This window comes from Formica exsecta, unplaced genomic scaffold (assembly GCF_003651465.1).
Source record: "Formica exsecta isolate Colony F162 unplaced genomic scaffold, ASM365146v1 scaffold590, whole genome shotgun sequence".
In the NCBI taxonomy this organism is placed as follows: domain Eukaryota; kingdom Metazoa; phylum Arthropoda; class Insecta; order Hymenoptera; family Formicidae; genus Formica; species Formica exsecta.
This window is the reverse complement of record NW_021853175.1, coordinates 21,100-44,318: the sequence shown is the minus strand read 5'-3', so window position 1 is coordinate 44,318 and position 23,219 is coordinate 21,100. Positions and strand designations below refer to the sequence as shown.

General features: G+C 43.3%; 1 protein-coding gene across 1 annotated transcript; it reads left to right on the top strand.

The window, feature by feature from the left end:
- Nucleotides 1-14,558: 14,558 nt before the first annotated feature.
- On the top strand, nucleotides 14,559-15,593 carry LOC115242349 (matrix metalloproteinase-20-like). The gene has a single exon (XM_029818580.1). It carries the CDS (start codon nucleotides 14,559-14,561, stop codon nucleotides 15,591-15,593), a length of 1,035 nt encoding a protein of 344 aa, XP_029674440.1.
- Nucleotides 15,594-23,219: the final 7,626 nt, after the last annotated feature.

Here is a 23,219-nt window from a genome sequence, read left to right as displayed (position 1 = left end):
CTCAGGGACGGCGAAGTCGCGCTCGCGAAACTCGAACTGCTCAAGGGCTCACGCGATGTCGCGTCGGCTAGCGTCGCGCAACGCGCCGTGAACGCTTTGCGCCTGCGCGAGCATAGTGTTATAGCCCGAAAAGGCTATACACGAATTACTAGATATATATTATTTTAGAGATATATTATTTTATACGATAAGACAATGCTCAACGTGTAACGCAAATACAGATCACGTTACGAACGTTGACCGAGCGAAACGCTGACAATGCGAGCCACGCGCAAAGCCGCGCGAGCGACGGCGCAATCACTTCATTGCGAAAACGCGGAAATCAAGGCAAGCGGAATAAGGGCGTTGCGAAAATGCAACGTAGAAGTCCTATTTAAAAGCGAAACAAAAAGGAATAAGGAAATTGCGAAAATGCAAGCAAAGAAGTCCTACTTAAAACTCCTTAGCTTGCATCCGGATCTTGCCGCAAAAATCGAGCGACACGGTACATGGTCTTGTCGCTAAACGATCCCCTCCTGGGAAACCAAGGGGAGATAATAAAAAGACACATCGCTAACGAGCGGCGGGTAGTCTTTATCCTTAATTAATATTACGCGGGTAGTAGCGCTAACAGTCGCGAGTGTCAGCAGCAAGTGTCGATAATTATGCAATATCGAGTAGTCACACTTACAATTAGTAAAAGTCGTGGAGATCGAGAAGCGAGTCTCGCGACGTAAACCCGACTCCAAACACGCGCACGCGAGTGTCAGTTAACGCGATACGCGACCCGAGTAGGTAATAAATACGAGGACGAATTATAACTAAAAACATTTGTAATGAATAAAAGTTTTATTTAACATGAAAAGTGTCCAGTGCTACGGGTAACCCGCCAGACGCATCCCAGATTCCTAAGTCTTAATCCGGCAACGAGACCGAAATTTACCGTGCCTCACCCGAGGCATAACAAAATTGGTGGCAGCGGTGGGATCTGCCAGAGGACGTCAGCGAGCTCATCCCGCTAAGACCTGAAAAAGACACAACTGTTCAAAAACGGGCACGCCAGCAACCAATCGAATTAAAGTTGACGGACGGAAGCAGCCAAGCCTTCCCCAAGACCTGCAAAGCACCCCGAGTGTGAACAGGGCAGGCACGCCAGCACACGTAAAACTACTCTCGCGTAATACGACTGACCCCACTGACAACACCCAACGCGAGACTAGACGTACGCGACCGTATATTAGCAGAACTCCAAGTAAAGTATCTTTACGACGCGAATTTTCGTTAATGTCCTACAAGAGCGATCTGTTCGATCCGGAAAAGATTTATAGCCAACAAGAAAATAATATGGCCGAATCGCGAAATCCGCAAGAACGCGCTCCCGCGGACCCACCGCAAAGAGCGGTAGACGAAGAAATAGAACACACGCGACGATCCATTCGCCAGATGGACCAAAACATAGCGGAGGCGAATCGCACGCCGCCTCCCGAAACATATCGCGAGGAAAGAAGAGATGATACGCAACTCTTCGAAATGCTAAATGAAATGCGCAGCATTTAGAGAAATAAGAGCAATGAATAGGCGAGTAACGCGAGTAGAAGACGCGATTATGGATTTGCCACGTCACGGATGTAACCGCCGGGAAGCCGATAACGACGCGTTTAATGCCACATACGGGTGAACCGACCGCGACATCAGAAATCGACGTAGCATTGCTCCGAACTACTTGCCGTTAAAGGAAGCAAGAACAATGATTCCCGAATTTGACGGAACATCGCGACATAAGTTATTAGAATTTTTAAATGCATATACGTACGTCGTTCAAGACATAAATCCCGCGGATGAAGAATCGTTAATCCGAGCAATTTTATATACGAAACTAAAAGGAAAAGCCATGCAGGATTTCGAGACACGAAATATTCAGACTTTCGACGAACTAAAACAACAACTCGAGACTTGTTACTAGTCGAAACAAAGCACGACATATTTACAGATCGAATTCAATTCGCTAAAACAAAAGCCGAATGAAACTGCGCACGCTTTCGGACAACGCGTTGATTTACTAGCGATGAAATTATACGATTCAATGATCGAAGAAAAAGCGAGTAGTTTTGTTAATAAAAATAAAACCGAATCAAGTTACTCGCGAAATAGTCGAAGTTCGAACCCGCAATGCTTTAAATGCGGAAAAAATGGACATTTCGGACGCGATTGTCGAAGTAGCCGATACGTGCTCCCGAAACCGGAAAAACCCTCGCGAATAAACGCGATAAGTAAATACTGCACGCATTGCAAAAGGACAGGACACAGCCGCGACAAATGCTGGAGTCTAAACGGAAAACCGAAAAGTAGTATACATATTAAAGATATGCCACGCGCACAGAAAAAACCGTCTTATTGCTAACAACATTACCAATGCAACAAGCGAAAGACGGAAAGATACAGATGTTGTACGACTCAGGGTCGACCATCTCAATAATAAAATTGAAACATTTAAAGGACGACACACTAATACATGAAGGTAAAATCGCGCTCACAGGCATAACCGGGCATAAAGTAAACACCATAGGAAAAATGTACGCCACGATTAAAATAGAAAAACCACAAGGTAAAACATGCATTTTACGTTGTAAGAGACGACATTCCGATCGAATATGAAGGAATACTAGGAATTGATTTCCTTCGACAACATTCAGTATCCTGTGATTACAACCAAAATCAATTAAAAATAGGAGACGCCGTGTTAAAATTCCATACGTTTAACAAAACAATCCTAAAACCGCGCAGCGAAACAATCGTAAAAGCGATAACGAAGCAAAATCGGATAGGAATAGTACGAGCAGAGGAAACAGCTCCAGGAATCTACCTTGGAAACTGCTTAGTAGAACCGAAGGATTACACATGTCCCGTTAGTATCATAAATACAACCGATACGGAAGTCGAGATATAGACGCCGAACGTCACCCTCGAAGATATAGAACGCGAAATCGAATCCAAAATACATACAATACAAGCAAGAAAAAATTTTAAGCAAACTAGCTCGAGACAAATCTGACAACTACTACGTACGCAACATTTAAATACGGACGAAAAACAGGCACTCCTACGGATATGCGAAGAATATTTCGATACATTTCAGTTGGACGGAGAAACACTGACGTGCACCGCGACGGTAGAGCACGAGATAAACCGCGCCGATATCTCGCCGGTGAACACGAGACCGTATCGTCTTTCCGATAAGCACAAAACGGAAGTAAATAAACAAGTGCAAGAAATGCTAAAAAACGGCATAATCCGAACAAGTGCGAGTCAATGGAACGCACCCTTATTAGTGATACCGAAAAAGGCCGATGCATCCGGAAAACCTAAGCTCCGAGTAGTAGTAGACTTCCGGAAGCTAAACGATTTAACAATAGGCGATTCATTTCCACTGTCCAATATCACCGAGATACTGGACCAGTTAGGAAACGCTAAATATTTTACCACACTAGACTTAGCGTCAGGGTATCATCAGATACCGATGGCTGAGCAAGATACACAAAAGACAGCTTTTTAAACGCCTTACATTATGAATTTAATAGAATGCCGTTTGGATTGAAAAATGCGCCCGCAACATTCCAGAGACTGATGAATTCAATTCTAACCGGAATGCAAGGACTTAAATGTCTAGTTTATTTAGACGACATCGTCATATATGGAGCGAGCCTAGAGGACCACAATAAAAGACTCAAGGAAGTACTGCAGAGACTCCGAGAAAATAATCTAAAGTTGCAACCAGATAAATGCGAATTTTTTGCGCAAGGAAGTAATTTATCTAGGACACATAATTTCGGAGAATGGGATATCTCCGGATCCGTCAAAGTTAACGGCAATAAAGGAATTTCCGACGCCGAAGAAAGTAAAAGATATACAATCTTTCATAGGACTAGCCGGATATTACAGAAAATTCATAGAAGATTTTTCAAAAATAGCCAAGCCACTGACGAAATTAACGAAGAAAACGGAAAAATTTGAGTGGACTATGGAACAGCAAAATGCTTTCAAAATATTAAAGGAAAGACTATTGACTGCGCCAGTGTAACGTATCCGGATTTCAATCAAGAATTCATAGTGATCACTGATGTTTCCGACTATGCAATCGGAGCAGTATTGTCACAAGGAAAAGTAGGTAACGACCGGCCAATTGCTTTCTACTGCCCAATATCACTGATATACTGGACCAGTTAGGAAACGCTAAATATTTTACCACACTAGACTTAGCGTCAGGATATCATCAGATACCGATGGCTGAGCAGGATAAACAAAAGACAGCTTTTTCAACGCCCTACGGACACTATGAATTTAATAGAATGCCGTTTGGATTGAAAAATGCGCCCGCAACATTCCAGAGACTGATGAATTCAATTCTAACCGGAATGCAAGGACTTAAATGTCTAGTTTATTTAGACGACATCGTCATATAGAGGATGCGGAGCGAGCCTAGAGGACCACAATAAAGGACTCAAGGAGGTACCGCAGAGACTCCGAGAAAATAATCTAAAATTGCAATCGGATAAATGCGAATTTTTGCGCAAGGAAGTAATTTATCTAGGTCACATAATTTCGGAGAATGGGATATCTCCGGATCCGTCAAAGTTAACGGCAATAAAGGAATTTCCGACGCCGAAGAAAGTAAAAGATATACAATCTTTCATAGGACTAGCCGGATATTACAGAAAATTCATAGAAGATTTTTCAAAAATAGCCAAGCCACTGACGAAATTAACGAAGAAAACGGAAAAATTTGAGTGGACTATGGAACAGCAAAATGCTTTCGAAATACTAAAAGAAAGATTAATGACAGCGCCAGTGCTAATGTATCCAGATTTCAATCAAGAATTCATAGTGACCACTGATGCTTCCGACTATGCAATCGGAGCAGTATTGTCACAAGGAAAAGTAGGTAACGACCGGCCAATTGCTTACGCCAGCAGAGTTTTATCGCGGGCGGAGCAGAATTACAATACAACCGAGAAAGAATTACTAGCGATTGTATGGGCTGTAAAACATTTTAGGCCATACGTATACGGTACGAAATTTAAAATCGTAACCGATCACAAACCATTAATCTGGCTATTTAATGTGAACGATCCCGGATCGAGATTGATCCGATGGAGATTAAAACTCGAAGAATATGATTATGAAATCATCCATAAAGCCGGACGAGCGAACGCGAACGCCGATGCACTGAGCCGCAATGTAACAAGAGAAGCGCATGAAACAGAAGAGGAAGAACGAGAGATCCTCGCAATAGAAGAAGAAACAAACTCCGACGAAGAAAAAATATACACGGAGGAAGACAAGAAACAGATATTATATGAATATCATGATGCACCTACAGGAGGACATCAAGGAGTTGAACGAACGATAAAAAGAATCCGCCTAAACTATAATTGGCCAGGAATAACGAAAGATGTAGAAAAATACATTGCAAAATGCGAATTGTGCCAGAAAAATAAACTATCGCGAAAAAATAAAGTACCGTTAATAATCACGGATACGCCTACTAAACCTTTCGAAAAATGCGCGTTAGATATTGTAGGACCGCTAACAGTTACAACAAACGGAAATAAATATCTTTTAACATTCCAAGACAACTTAACGAAATTCAGCAAAGCGATACCGATTCCAAACCAAGAAGCGAACACGGTCAGTAAAGAATTCGTTACAAAGATTGTACTTGAACACGGAATACCGGAAAAAATTTTAACGGATCAAGGCACAAATTTCCTCAGCGAAATATTTAAAAATACATGTAAACTATTAAAAATAAATAAAATACAAACAACTGCCTATCATCCGGAAAGTAATGGCGCGTTAGAACGATCGCATCGAACATTAGCGGAATATTTAAGACACTACATAAACGAAGACCAGACCGACTGGGACGAATGGATACCGTTCGCAATGTTCACATACAATACGACGCCACACACAGCTACGGGGTATACACCCTTCGAATTAGTCTATGGGCACCAAGCAGATTTACCTACGTCACTGACGAGACCGCCTAAACCGACATATAATTACGACGATTACGCGCAAGAATTGAAAGAAAGACTAAGGGCAACGAATCAGCTCGCAAAAGAGCATATCAAAGAAGAAAAATTTAAAGCCAAAAAACAGTACGACAAAAGTACTAGAGAAATAAAATTTAAAGTCGGCGACAAGGTATTAGTACATGACGAGACGCTCCGACGCGGACGATCTAAGAAACTTGAACCCCTATGGACCGGACCATACGTAAAAATAGAAAAAAATTCAGACGTGAACTACACGATAAAAAAGGGGAGGAAAGCAGTTCGCATGCACATAAACAAATTAAAACCATTTATAGAAAATTAAAATAAAAAATTTAACCAATTCATTGTTTGAACGACCGAGAAATCGCATCCGCTCCAAAGTGCGACGGACAAAACGTACATAGAAAAATAATAAAAAACACGGGCAAAATTGCAATACGAGGAAACTGTAAATTAACAACCTCAGACATGACAATACAAACGAAAGAAACTGTCTACGAGACAGATATAGAAACTTACTTACCCGAAATCAAATCACACTTCAAAATAAATGTAAATTAATAACAACGGAAATGACGATCCAACCAAAGGAAGTCATACAAGGCAACGAACTAGAAACGTATTTACCGGAAATTAATACTACATTTATACGAGACAATACAGACGTACTAGACACGAAACAACAAAACATCGTACAGCATTTAGGATTACCAGAATTAAAAAATAAAAAGAAACATACGAAACGACCGTCAGTCAGGATATACGAAGAAGACGAACCACGTATGTCCTACGGATTCCCAAAACCCATATTAAAACGTAGTTTAAGTACACGATTTTAGATAAGTATAGGAATAATAAGAAACGATTATACCTCATATTGTATACGGGAAAAATGTTGTACATTAGAATAAGAAAAAATAATTTTGTTTGTTTTGCGAAAAACGTCACTTTTACACCTCCGTTTTTCTTTTTTTTACGGGGGAGGGATGTTATAGCCCGAAAAGGCTATACACGAATTAATAGATATATAGTATTTAATTACAAGTGCTCGTACGCGCGCAGCGATATACGACGCTCCAAGAAGCGATAACGGGCGCGAGCGCCGAAGAAAAGCTCAGACCGGGAACCGCGAGAACGAGTAGTTTTGTTAATAAAAATAAAACCGAATCAAGTTACCCGCGAAATAGTCGAAACCCGACACCGCAATGCTTTAAATGCGGAAAAAACGGACATTACGGACGCGATTGTCGAAGTAGCCGATATGCGCTCCCGAAACCGGAAAAACCCTCGCGAATAAACGCAATAAGTAAATACTGCTCGCATTGCAAAAGAACAGGACACAGCCGCGACGAATGCTGGAGCCTAAACGGAAAACCGAAACATAGTACAGATAAACAAAAAATCGGAAATCAGCAAAAAACGCGCGAAGAAAATATACGCGACCGAAAGAAATCGCGACAACAGAAAAGGAACGCCGATAGCGCAAGTAGCAGCAGCGAAGACGAGCAGGATAAAGCGAGAAAGAAACAACCGCGACCTGCATCTGAGTATCGCGTTACACATATTAAAGATATGCCACGCGCACAGAAAAAAACGGATTTATTGCTAATAACATTACCAATGCGACAAGCAAAAGACGGAAAAATACAGATGTTGTACGACTCAGGGTCGACCATCTCATTAATAAAATTGAAACATTTAAAGGATGACACACTAATACATGAAGGTAAAATCGCGCTTACAGGCATAACCGGGCATAAAGTACACACCATAGGAAAAATGTACGCCACGATCAAGATAGAAAATCACAAGGTAAAACATGCATTTTACGTTGTAAGAGACGACATTCCAATAGAATATGAAGGAATAATAGGAATTGATTTCCTTCAACAACATTCGGTATCCTGTGATTATAATCAAAATCAATTAAAAATAGGAGAAGCCGTGCTAAGATTCCATACGTTTAACAAAACAATCCTAAAACCGCGCAGCGAAACCATCGTAAAAGCGATAACGAAGCAAAATCGGATAGGAATAGTACGAGCAGAGGAAACAGCTCCAGGAATCTACCTTGGAAACTGCTTAGTAGAACCGAAGGATTACACGTGTCCCGTTAGTATCATAAATACAACCGATACGGAAGTCGAGATACAGACGCCGAACGTCACACTCGAAGACATAGAACGCGAAATCGAATCCAAAATACACACGATACAAGCAAGAAAAAATTTTAAGCCTACTAGCTCGAGACAAATCTGACAACTACTACGCACGCAACATTTAAATACGGAAGAAAAACAGGCACTCCTACGGATATGCGAAGAATATTGCGATACATTTCAGTTGGACGGAGAACCACTGACGTGCACCGCGACGGTAGAGCACGAGATAAACACGCGCGCTGATACCTCGCCGGTGAACACGAGACCGTATCGTCTTCCCGATAAGCACAAGACGGAAGTAAATAAACAAGTGCAAGAAATGCTGAAAAATGGCATAATCCGAACAAGCGCGAGTCAATGGAACGCACCCTTATTAGTGGTACCGAAAAAGGCCGACGCATCCGGAAAACCTAAGCTCCGAGTAGTAGTAGACTTTCGGAAGCTAAACGATTTATCAATAGGCGATTTATTTCCACTGCCCAATATCACCGAGATACTGGACCAGTTAGGAAACGCTAAATATTTTACCACACTAGACTTAGCGTCAGGATATCATCAGATACCGATGGCTGAGCAAGATAAACAAAAGACAGCTTTTTCAACGCCCTACGGACACTATGAATTTAATAGAATGCCGTTTGGATTGAAAAATGCGCCAGCAACATTCCAGAGACTAATGAATTCAATTCTAACCGGAATGCAAGGACTTAAATGTCTAGTTTATTTAGACGACATCGTCATATATGGAGCGAGCCTAGAGGACCACAATAAAAGACTCAAGGAAGTACTGCAGAGACTCCGAGAAAATAATCTAAAATTGCAACCAGATAAATGCGAATTTTTTGCGCAAGGAAGTAATTTATCTAGGTCACATAATTTCGGAGAATGGGATATCTCCGGCTCCGGTAAAGTTAACGGCAATAAAGGAATTTCCGACGCCGAAGAAAGTAAAAGATATACAATCTTTCATAGGACTAGCCGGATACTACAGAAAATTCATAAAAGATTTTTCAAAAATAGCCAAGCTACTGACGAAATTAACGAAGAGAACGGAAAAATTTGAGTGGACTATGGAACAGCAAAATGCTTTTAAAATACTAAAAGAAAGATTAATGACAGCGCCAGTGCTAATGTATCCAGATTTCAATCAAGAATTCATAGTGACCACTGATGCTTCCGACTATGCAATCGGAGCAGTATTGTCACAAGGAAAAGTAGGTAACGACCGGCCAATTGCTTACGCCAGCAGAGTTTTATCGCGGGCGGAGCAGAATTACAATACAACCGAGAAAGAATTATTAGCGATTGTATGGGCTGTAAAACATTTTAGGCCATACGTATACGGTACGAAATTTAAAATCGTAACCGATCACAAACCATTAATCTGGCTATTTAATGTGAACGATCCCGGATCGAGATTGATCCGATGGAGATTAAAACTCGAAGAATATGATTATGAAATCATCCATAAAGCCGGACGAGCGAACGCGAACGCCGATGCACTGAGCCGCAATGTAACAAGAGAAGCGCATGAAACAGAAGAGGAAGAACGAGAGATCCTCGCAATAGAAGAAGAAACAAACTCCGACGAAGAAAAAATATACACGGAGGAAGACAAGAAACAGATATTATATGAATATCATGATGCACCCACAGGTGGACATCAAGGAGTTGAACGAACGATAAAAAAAATCCGCCTAAATTACAATTGGCCAGGAATAACGAAAGATGTAGAAAAATACATTGCAAAATGCGAATTGTGCCAGAAAAATAAACTGTCGCAAAAAATAAAGTACCGTTAATAATCACGGATACGCCTACTAAACCTTTCGAAAAATGCGCGTTAGATATTGTAGGACCGCTAACAGTTACAACAAACGGGAATAAATACCTTTTAACATTCCAAGACAATTTAACGAAATTCAGCAAAGCGATACCGATTCCAAACCAAGAAGCGAACACGGTCAGTAAAGAATTCGTTACAAAAATTGTACTTGAACACGGAATACCGGAAAAAATTTTAACGGATCAAGGCACAAATTTCCTCAGCGAAATATTTAAAATTACATGTAAATTATTAAAAAAAAATAAAATACAAACAACTGCCTATCATCCGGAGAGTAATGGCGCGTTAGAACGATCGCATCGAACATTAGCGGAATATTTATGACACTACATAAACGAAGACCAGACAGACTGGGATGAATAATTGAAAGAAAGACTAAGAGCAACGAATCAGCTCGCAAAAGAGCATATCAAGGAAAAAAATTAAAGCCAAAAAACAGTACGACAAAAGTACTAGGGAGATAAAATTTAAAGTCGGCGACAAAGTACTAATGCATGACGAGACCCTCCGACGCGGACGATCTAAGAAACTTGAATCTCTATGGACCGGACCGTACGTAATAATTGAAAAAAATTCAGACGTGAACTACACGAAAAAAGGGGAAGAAAGCAGTTCGCATGCACACCAATAAACTAAAACCGTTTATAGAAGATTAATATAAACAAACTTACCCTATTAGCCGTCCAAAGTGAGAGATCGCATTCGCTCCAAAGTACGACGCCTCTGCTCGAGCGTCGCCCGACCTCGCCCTCCAGAGATACCGAGCGTACGGATCTGCTCCAGAAAGAAACGACGGGCACCTCGAATAAGTAAAGGCACACTCAATCATAGTCTCCGCAACAACCGAATGAACCCGTCAGGGGGCTCATAGCGAGGGGGCACCCAAAAATCGTCAAAACCGTCGTCCACCATATTCATATCGGTTTGAGGAACAATCACCAACATTGCATCATCACCGTCAACCCCTTCCTCTGAAGAGGGAAGATAACGGGATCGATCGATTAAACTCGCGCAAACCATGTTCACTTAACTCTCAGTAAAGCGCGACTGAACAAAAAACCGAACGACGCTAAAAACTAGCAAGCAGAAAGGCTAAACTCATAAAATGAGAACCGATAAGACGGTTATATGAAACATTTTAATATAAAATTACAGGATATTCATCAGCTGGAACAGCCAACAAGTCGAGAGTCGCACGGGGCAACGTGAACCGGATTCACCTTACAAAATCCAAGAATTCCTACACAACCCCGGCATATATTTCGAGAAAATCGGACAAATGCAACAAACCATAAAAACGTGGAAATTAGTTATAAAATTAGATATAACGACGCCAAACGATAAAGCATGGCAAATTAATCAATACATCCAACAAACCAACGAGATGTGCAAACAAATAAAATCGGAATTCCACCATAAACGTACTTGCGATAATTTAAAAGAAATCGTAAAAAACGAGTCGAAACAATTAACAAAATTGATCACTCTAATAAATACGCTATATAAGACACGGACGAACGGACGTAGAGGCCTCGTCGACAGAATATGTGCAATAGCGAAAACATTGTTCGGTACAATGGACGCGAACGATAGAGAATTAATAAACGAACAGTTAAATCTCTTACAAAATAATCAACAAACCCTTCAACATGTCGCGAAAAATCAAATAAAAATCTTAAATAGTACAATAGTACACCTAGATAAACTAGAAAATATATTAGACCATAACGGTAAATTATTAAATTACTATGTTCGAGAATACAGTACTCGCGAAGAAATAACCGAACATTTTACGGTAATCATCGCGATGATAACAGATTTGATTTGGGACGCGGAAGATGTAATAGAATATCTTACGTGTGTACAAAAGAAGCAGCTATCCAATTACCTCACGGTTTATATTTCCCTTTCGAAATCCGAAACGACGAATGGTTAGCACTAGAAGAATACATTAAAATAACTGCATACCGAGAAGGATCAATCATATTTACTGTATTGCGATTCCTGTTAATTTCACAACCAGTATATGATATAATAAAAGTAACCCCATTATCTACTTACGACAACAAAAATATATTTACTCAAGCGGAAGTAAATAACGAAATAGTAGTTAATACAGAAGGATTAACGTATATCATAATAACTGAGGACGACTTAAAAAATTGTATCCAAATAAACTCTAGATACATATCCGAGAAAACGCAACCAATACACTGTATTAATCCAAATGCTCCGTGCGAAATACATATGTACTTGCAACAACAAAGCCAAACAGAGGCCTGCAAAAGTAAACATATAATTGCGACAGAACCGATATGGATACCGTTGCGACAGTCACTTACTTGGTTATATTCAACTATACGCGAACAATCAATAATAATTCAATGCAAAAATTATAATGAAATTAGAAAGATAATTAAAGGAACAGGGCAAATCACACTTCAAAATAAATGTAAATTAATAACAACGGAAATGACGATCCAACCAAAGGAAGTCATACAAGGCAACGAAATAGAAACGTATTTACCGGAAATTAATATTACATTTATAGAAAATACAGACGTACTAGACACAAAACAACAAAACATCGTAGCATTCAGAATTAACAGAATCAAAAAACTTCGTACAGCATTCAGAATTAACAGAATCAGAAAATAAACTAAAGGATATAAATAACGATTTGCAAAATACTAACGACAAATTCTTTACGAAAAAACAATTTGTATATCCTATGGCGACAAGCGGAATAACCACAATAATTTTAATAATATTAAAAATTTATATAATTATAAAAAATAAAAAGAATCATACGAAACGACCGTCAGTCAGGATACACGAAGAAGACGAACCACGTATATTCTACGGATTCCCAAAACCGATACTAAAACGTAGTTTAAGTACACGATTTTAGATAAGTATAGGAATAATAAGAAACGATTATACCTCATATTGTATACGGGAAAAATGTTGTACATTAGAATAAGAAAAAATAATTTTGTTTGTTTTGCGAAAAACGTCACTTTTACACCTCCGTTTTTCTTTTCTTTACGGGGAAGGGATGTTATAGCCCAAAAAAGCTATACACGAATTACTAGATATACATTATTTTAGAGATATATTATTTTATACGATAAGACATTGCTCAACGTGTAACGCAAATACAGATCACGTTACGAACGTTGACCGAGCGAAGCGCTGACAACGCGAGCCTCGCGCGAAGCCCGAGCGACTAGTCCTACTTAGAACTCCTTAGCTTGCATCCGGATCTTGCCGCAAAAATCGAGCGACACGACACATGGTCTTGTCGCTAACCGATCCCCTCCTGGGAAACCAAGGGGAGATAATAAAAAGACCCATCGCTAATGAGCGGCGGGCAGTCTTTATCCTTAATTGATATTACGCGGGTAGTAGCGCTAACAGTCGCGAGCTGTCGCAGCAAGTGTCGATAATTATTGCAATATCGAGTAGTCACACTTATGTTAGTAAAAGTCGTGGAAAACCCGACTCCAACCACGCGCACGCAAGTGTCAGTTAACGCGAAACGCGACACGAGTAGATAATAAAAACGAGGACGAATTACAACTAAGACCATTTGTAATAAATAAAAGATTTATTTAACATAAAAAGTGTCCAGTGTTACGGGTAACCCGCCAGACGCATCCCAGATTCCTAAATCTTAATCCGCCAACGATCCCGAAATTTACCGTGCCTCACCCGAGGCATAACAATAGTCCTCGTCCTCGTCACGAAAGCGGTTTATTACAAATGTAATCGGCCGCGTTAATTATCTGCTCGATTCGTTCCATATCGAACAGTTCGCGACCGATTTTAAATCTCGCTACTTCGCGCCTCGCCACTTTGCTCTTCGCCGTTTTGCGCTTCGTCGCCTCGTCACTTCGCTATCTCGCGAGCGAGAATACTTTGACGCTTCTCGAAACGACCTCGCGTTTATAAGGATCGACGCGCGGATGCCGCGGAACGATTTATCGATCGTACCGCGTCTTCCTTCCGCGACTGTTCCTCTAATCGTTCGACTCGAGCGCAGACGAACGAGTAATAAAAATAGATTATAAGGGAAAATAACAAAAAAATAATGCGATAAGAGGAACTCGAGCGCCCGTCAGATAACGCGCATCCCGGATACTCGGCGAACGTTTATCGTCACCGGAAGGGGTACGTTTCTATAATCGCTCGTCGAGTGTTCTTTTTAGGGGAGAAACGAATAATAAAAATAGAAATAATAAAAAAGTAAAACCGCGAGAGGGACTCGAGCGTCCGCTAGATAACGCGCGTCACATACGCTCGACCGATGTTCGCTCGTCGTCGAAAGTGGCGCATCCCTCTAATCGAGGCGGACCGCGACTCTCCCTCGAACGAATCGTCGACGCATTTCCCTCTCCCTTCACCCACGTCGAACTCGCCGACGATAAAAATAGGCGTCTCGCCAAACGCGCGAATCAATCGCGCCCGGCGTCTCTCGATAGTTTCCCGCGTCTTTCCCCGCTCCGCGCGATGACTAACGCGAGGACGGCTCTTCTCGTCCTAACGACGACGCTCGTCGCCGCGACGGCCGCTGCGCCCCTCGACTCGGAGAAGGCCGAGGCGCTCCGCTTCCTGCGCGCGTACGGTTTTCTGAAGGACGACGGAGGATCGCTGTCATCCGATAACGCGATGTCTCTGCGTCGCCCGCTGTCGCTGTTTCAGGAATACTATCAATTATCGGGAAACGGCGCGTTAGACGCCGTTACACTTAGCTTTATACGCAAATCGCGATGCGGTCTCGCGGACATTCCCTATCGCGCGTATAGCCCGATCGCGCGAAAATGGCCGAAATCGCGTCTCACGTGGAACTTTCAGGTGGCTAGCGAGGAACTCTCGCGAACGGCCGAAGCGGCGTTCGCATTATGGGCGGCGAATTCGTCGCTGACCTTCGCGCGCGACCCGCTGCGACCTGATATACTGATATCGTATCGAACGGGCGCGCATACTTACGCGAATCGCCGGAACGTTGGCGTTTGCCCGGCGACCTTCGACGGTCCCGGGGGAGCCCTAGCTCACGCGTTCTTTCCCTCGGGAGCGACCGACTTCGCGTCGGAGGTGCACGTCGACGATTCGGAACCGTGGCACTTGTATCTAAACAAGAATCCTCCCGACACGCATCACCTGCTGCACGAGATCGGCCACGCGTTGGGTCTACAACACAGCATGCGCAACGACTCGAAAATGTTCCCGTATATACCCGACATCGAGAATCAATTTCCGGTTAAGCTGAGCATAGAGGACGTTCTCGCTATACAGAATCTGTACGAGTCTCACGACGACGGAAACTATCCGACGGCGACTCCCGCGACCACCGCGGCGCCCGCGATGACGAGCTTCGCACCAACCGACCCCATGCGCGCGGATCTCTGCGCTTTGCGGCGCGTGGACGCCGCGCTGATAATGAATCATCGATTGTACATAGCTAACCGCCGCAACGTGTGGTCGGTCGACGTGACCGAGAGACGGTACGATAGACCCATGACGCTCACGGATTACGCGGCGTAACCTACGCGATCTACGACGACGACAAGGTAGCAGAGATCGACGAGTGTCGCATGATAGTCATTAGATACGCTCCGTTAAAAGATATATTTCCCGGAATACCGCCCGCGATAACGTCGGCTTTCCGATACATCGACGGCAATCTGTATTTCTTTGCCAAACGTCAGTTCTACGCCTTCAACGAATTCACGAATATCGTGACCTCGGCGGGTCCTTTCGATCTACACGCGATCGGTATCGAGTGTCCTACGGACGGGCTGCTAAGACAATTGCGCGATCTCCTCAGTCGCATCTATCGTCTCGGCGACGCGACCGAGAGAGAGAGGATCGACGAGGAGGACGACTAGAGCGACCCCGCAGTCATTAAAAAAAAATAGAATATAAAAGAGGACGCGCGCGAAAGGGGAAGAAGCGATCTCTACGCGAGTATATAAAAACTATCCATCAGTTAAGAGCTTCATTATTGACGGAGAACGCCGAAGCCTACGAACGAGAAAGAACGAGCGATATTGTACGCGACAATGGGGGGGCTACCGCAGCAGCAGCACTCGTTCGACGATCGATCGAGGTTAACCGAGCGAGACCGCGAAGATAGCGCGAGATACGCTAAAAGAGCTAAACAGGACAATGGGTAAGATTATTAAACGTTTATTCGAACTAATAATCCACTAGCGTCGTTTCTCCCATCGCAAGCATCTATTTTCAGACGAGATCGCGACCGGACGCCGAGACGCGACGCGGACGTCTCGATCGCGCGACCGCTCAGAATCTTAGGAAGACGCTACCCATTGACCAAAACCGCGTACAAGCATCTCAAGGTCAGCGTTAACGTCAGTCGACCCTCTTTCGTGGAGATCGTCCTCGGAGATTGCCACGGCAAGGAGATCTCGCTAACGCCGGATACGTGGAAGGAACTGCTCGATCTACGATCCACGCTTCTGTCGCATTTTCGTTCCGACGAGCGCGACGAGACGCGCCCTCCGGCGCCGATATACATCGAACAGTTGACGCTGCGATTCGACAAACTCAACAATCTCCGAATACTCCGTCTCGAAACGCCCAAGGTTCGTCTGGCCGTATCGAAGAGCACCGTCCTAACTATATTAAATCTGGAGCTTTGCGTCAACCGCATCGTTGCATCTTTAAGCGGTTTAACCGCGCACGTGGATAATAAGCTGACTCGTTTCCTCGATATCGCGGCAGGCGCGCCGGGGAAAAACCGCGACCCGCGATCGAGCCGAGCGTCATCTCCCGGGCGATTTCGTCAACTCGTACCCGCTCCTTCCCGTGACGTCACGCGCTCCCCCGACTCCTCTATCCTCTCGCCCCGCTTTTTCCCCGGCCGCGCTTCCCGTCTCGCCTACGTACCCCCCCTGCTCTCTCCCCCGGTCTCCACGTCCCCCCTCGGATATCATTCTATCTCTTTCTAGGCATATCTCCGTCCCCTTCTCTCTCACAGACTTCTCTCTCGCACTCATTGAAAAAATGGGCTGGAACTGACCCTACTGTCCTACTGATAATGATTAAATAATTTAATTCATAAAAATTAAAATTTTATTTATATAAATATTAGACTCTATTTTACATGTGAAATAGACAATACACGTAATTAATAATAATAATTAATTACGTTTATTATAATACTATAATAATTTTAACTTTTGCGTACATTTATTTGCCTGATTTCTGAACAATCAGTTAAATATTTGAATTCCCTGTGTTGGGATCGTATTAGACAAATTAAACTGATAAAAATAGTTATTATAGCTTTAATTTTACTAGACGCTCTTTGCAAGCTTTATATAACCATCGTGATTAAAACTTAAATGCGCGATAGATAACGCAACGCGCGCTGCAAGGCGGTAAACGAACGAACTAGCAATTATCGGAAACTGTTTTTTATAATGTTTTTGGAATGTTGCTGTAACATTCTCATGAAATATTACAATTATATGTTCCAATAATGTCTCAACAATATTACATTGCAACTTGGAAAATTGTAACGTTACTGCAATGTAATTGCAATGTTGCTGTATGGGATATAGCGTATAACGTGTATAACAAGATTTGCTACTAATTGACGTAAAGTTTGTATTACACTGTGAATAGCATCATACGTGTTCTTCTATGCGTAAAATTTACGGGCAAGCCTTTTTCTATTATTTACAGCATCGTGAGACGAAATTTGCTTCAAACTTTTTAACAAACCAAAACAAGACAAATGTTTGCTACACAATTGTTGTCAAAATTAAAGCACACTTGTCGCAAAGCTTTGACAAAACGTGATTTTAACATTCTTGGCTATCTGGGAAGAGACATCGTTTAACAAAATTAATATTATTTTCAAGTGAACAGTATAATACATATTAATGTATAGAATGACATTTACATTTATTACATTACTTAATGTTTACGATACTATTTATTTAGAAATAAGAGTAACTTTTTAGTTTCATATTGTCAATATTTTTACTATTCCAATGATGTATGTTCATTTTTTTAAGTTAACTATTTATGTATAGTAATATTGTTTGAAGTAAAATAAACATGTATTTTAACATAAATAATAATTTGTTTATTTCGTCTGCTCATTACTTTTTTAAATGAATTTTCTTCATCAACCTGTCAAACACTACCCATGAATATATGAAATATGAAAGAAGAATGTTCCTATTATATTGATAAAGCATCCCATAATTACAATTCGTTATTGTTTTTATTTATTATTAACGTGATTTGCTTATATTATTATAGTCTTTATAATATAAACATTATTTAGCATTCATAATAAATATAATGCATAATATTTATAATAAAGAATTATAATTATATATACATATGTATATATCAATGTTATAATAGAATATGTATATATACATCAAAGTTATAATTTCTCACTCAATAATGTTACTGTTAAATGTGTAACATGTGTTATATTACACTACCATTGCTGACTGGGAAGTTACTATTGATTGGTGTTTTACTGGAATAACATTTAAAATAAAAATTGTAATAATTTCACAAAGTCCCATATATCCTATATATGTAACTGGAATTTAGAAATAGTCATACTTATTTTTAGCAAATGCTTTCTCTATTACAGCAGAAACAATTTTTCATCATCTTTACATCAAATTATATTTATAATAGAGATTATATGAATATTTAAAAAAAAACAAATCGTGGTAATTATGCATATTAAGACCCGACCTCCGCAGGATAGTGATGTTGACATATGTTGTCAAGGTCATGACCCTGATCAACATTCCGAAGGTTTTAGCCGGTGGTCGTTATTTATTCAAAAATTATTAACAAATAAAGTTTGAGAAGTATACCATGTAATTTTCAAATAACATGTATAAAAGAATAGTGAGTTTGACCTTGACATAACGAAAGTCGTGTTGTAAAGTATATGCGTGGACGCAGTGGTCTCCGCCCCCCCCTAAGGGGGGGCTCCACTTCCGGAAGATATAACCTAACCCAAACCAAATTTTAGTTTTAAATCAAATAGGTTTGAGTTAGGTTATATCTTCCGAAAGTGGTGCTCCCCCGTAGGGGAAGGGGCGGAACCCATTGCGTCCACGCATATACTTTACAACACGACTTTCGTTATGTCAAGACCACTATTCTTTTATACATGTTAAAAAAATTACGTGGTATACTTCTCAAACTTTATTTGTTAATAACTTTTAAATAAGCACCCACCCCGCCGGTAGGCAGGGTGGACCTCGCTTTACAACTTACAGAGTACCTGCTACATTATAAAGCGAGGTCCACCCTGCCTAGAAGATGTACGCCGAGGTTTATCGGCGTACCAAGGAGCTCGATGGGCTAGGCGTAGCTTTGATCCCGCGGGTCAGGGCTGCCGTGAGGATCCAGGCTCGACGACGAATGCTGGAGAGATGGAGCGAGGACCTCTCCAATCCCCGAGACAACTCGGGGATGCGCGTCGTCGAGGCCATTCGCCCCTGTTTAATAAAATGGGTAGAATGGGCGGATGGCGAGGTGTCATACCGTGTGGCACAGATACTGACGGGCCATGGATGTTTTGGCTAGTTTCTGTGCCGCATCGGGCGCGAAGCAGACGCGCGCTGCCACCATTGCGGCGGGGACGAGGATACGGCGCAGCACACGCTGGAACACGTGTCCTCGTCCAACAATTGAGGGGGAATGACCTCTCGCTCTCGGGCATCGTTGCGGCGATGCTTGAGAGCGGGAGGTCCTGGAAGGCGGTCTCCTCCTTCTGCGAAGTCGTCATGTTGCAGAAGGAGGAGGCCGAGATAGAGAGGGAACGACTCCCTGGCGGACGCCGGGGATCCCTCGGGCGCGGAGGCGTAACCGGAGGTGGGAGGGGGAGGCGGGGAGGCCCTTTCGCTGGCAGGACCGCGGGGACTGTTGTCCCCCGTCGCCCACAAAACCTTCCCCAGCAGCGGGGTGGCGCGAGTGGGGGGAGCGGACCTGGGGCCTATTGGCTCCGGTCCTCATCAGCTCCCTCCGCAGATGCGCAGGGCCCGAGCGGGTTAGGGGGGGGGGCTCTCGTCTCGTCGAGAACGCCCTACCCCAAGCCGGGCCCGGTGGCCGGGGACCCAGGTGGGATACCTGGGCCCGGCCACGCCAACCCCGCCACGCCAACGGCGGGAAGTGGGTGAGAGGGGCGGTGGCCCCCCTCTCCCCAGTACGAGCAGGAGTCCCCACAACAACGGGGACCCTGGGGGGAACTTGACTCCCCCCCCCCCAGCGAGCTAGGCTCATGGGCGGAAGGCCTTTCCGAAGTAGTGCAAATGCCAGTTTCCGGAGAGTCCCTTTAACAACGTCCAGGTGTAGGCCACCCGGAGGGGTTTTAGTAGGTAGTTCCTCGGCTGTTTGTTTAAGCCGCGGGGGTGAGTCCCACATAACCCCGCCTCGAACCCCGTCGAGGCGGGGTATGCGTAAAGGCATTTCTCATCCGTACCAAAAAAAAAAGGATGAGACGTGATACTCCAGTTAGAACGAGACAAAAGATATGAAATTAAAATATATATGTAATAAACCGCTTTCGCGAGGCGGTGACGGATAACTCGGTCGGGATCCGAGGCTCGTGAAAGAGGGTATCGAGATACGAACGAAAGTAGTGTTTTAAGAAAATATAATTTATTGCGTGTTAATGTATATATGTACAGCGTGTGTGTTTTGTGTGTGAGTGTGTATAGGTGTGCGAATGTATTATTGTGCATGCGAGACGAGTGACGAGTGAGTGAGTGCGCAAATGTATAACAATGATTAGCGGAGTGCAGAGTATCGAATGTATCGCGGTGTGTGTGTGTGTCTCGGTCGCCCGTACGGCGGTACGGCGGTGTGCGATATATAAATGCTTATAATCGCTTGAATTTAGATATTCTATAAATGCTTGTACAATGCTGAACGGATCGTGGTGTGGTCGTATCGGGTGCGGTGCATTCAATGCAACGCGCGGATGCGCTGCGCGGTGCGCGATTTCGGTATTGTTCTAACGGTATCTGGTTTATCGTTGAACCGGCGCGCGCGACTCGGGTATTTTCGGTAACGGTCGGGCGGTTACCCGAGCGCGTCGTCGGCTCTCGATGTTTTCGCTCGTCTAACGGCGGTTATATGTTTGCGCGTTTCTGATGTTATTTAAAAATGGGCGCTCAGCGCCTCCGCATTTGCCCGACCGGTGTTCGTCGGGCGGCGGACTTCCGGCGGATCGGCGGCCGGGTACGGTACAGTAACGATGGGGGAATGCATCGTTACATATATAATCGAGAGGAGTGTACAACGTTATAGTACGCAACCGTCTACGCTCTTACGACGATCTTAACGATATGTGTTATGGCTGATGAAGAAGTTATGGTTATTGAAGATGACGAGGATGTCATTTTCGAAGATGACAACTTGATGGAAATTGAGAATTTTTTGGATGATTCATCAGACGAAGACCGCCTACTTTCGGAGGATTTCGATTACGATAGTGACTGCAGTAGTGATATTACAGACATAAATCAACGTACTTTAAACCGAGTTGAAATAAATAGTTTAGGTGCGGTGAAAATGTGCTGTATATACTTTTATTATAAAAGTGAAGACAACGAAAAATTTTGCACATGCTGTTTTTTGCGAATTTCAGACTTATTTTCGAATATTCGTGTTGTGCGAGAACATGAAAGTGCAATTTATGAACTAATCCTGGGATCGTTTTGCAGAGGGTGTAGAAAACCGCTGTATCAGATAATGCCCTGCAATATGTGCCCAATTTGCACTGTATAAGCTGGACAAAAGTTTGTGTTGTGAAAAGGCTTAAATAGGAAATATGTGGGACTCCAAACGTTTTGCGCGATTAGAACAATTTCTATGGAAGTTTTACATACAGGTGGACGATGCGAGTTATGGGAAAAGGAGTGCCTTAAATGTCTAAGGTGGTTGGAAGAACAGTATCGACACGAGATGTTACAACAGGGACATGGAATTCAATCGCTGATTAGCCGAATCGCACGACTTGAGGGTTTAAGGCATTCGTTACGCAAACGTTACAAACCAGTAGATGTCCGTGTCCCGGCGCTATCGACAAACACTGTAACGGTTCACCTTTCCCGTATGCCGCGGATCAAGGCTCGTCGGTGCCAGGATTCGGGAGAAGGGGGAAACTCCAACTTACTTTTCCTCGTTTCAATGCGGTCAAACAATTAGGTTTATTCAAGCGATTATCAAAACCTAACATTGAGCTATATTATATGTACAATGCAACATGCGGGAACGGTGCGTACAGAGTTTCGCGTGAGCGGTTGTTATTCACAATGCGACATGCAAGAGCGGTGCGTACAGACATTCGCGTACAGAGTTTGGCGTGGGGCTGGTGCGCGCGGAGCTCGGAAAGCGAGCGCGGCTCATGCGGACGTGTTCGGCGATCGCGGTGTTCGCATGCAAGTAAACTATTGTTATTCTAAGCTGAACAGAATGGATCTTAAATACTACGGGTGTCGCGTGGCCTTCGTTCGTAATTCCAACGGCCTGACTACCTTATCCTTAGAAGGACGGGACGTCGGCACTTTCTGCGGCCTACATTTAGAAGGGCTAGCGCGCTTGTGTAGTCTGAAGGCCGTGTGTACAGGTGGAATCGGCGCGACACTGACGGAAATCGTAATATGGCTCTACAATTATAATGCGCGGTATATACAGTGCGGTCTTACGGTCTAAACAGGTCGCGGTATATACAAGGCAGTACTAGAGTCTATCAGAGCGCGGAGACCAAAGGGGTCTTATGATATAAACAGGTCGCGATATATACAAACGGTGCTAGAGTCCCTTAGGACGCGGAGACCAAAGCGGTCTTACGGTACAAACAGGTTGCGATATATACAAACGGTGCTAGAGTCCCTTAGGACGCGGAGACCAAAGCGGTCTTACGGTATAAACAGGTTGCGATATATACAAACGGTGCTAGAGTCCCTTAGGACGCGGAGACCAAAGCGGTCTTACGGTACAAACAGGTCGCGGTATATACAAAACGGTCTTACGGTATAACGCGGTACGGACTTATCAACTAGCAGGAGGCGCCGTCCCAGCAACCGGGAAGCCCGGCCTAACTACGGGAAGCCCGTAGCCTGGTATAACGCGGGGTATCAGGATGCGCCGTCC

Bases quoted from the DNA above. Each gene is read 5' to 3' on its own strand.
- LOC115242349 (XM_029818580.1), top strand. From the start codon at position 14,559: ATGACTAACGCGAGGACGGCTCTTCTCGTCCTAACGACGACGCTCGTC.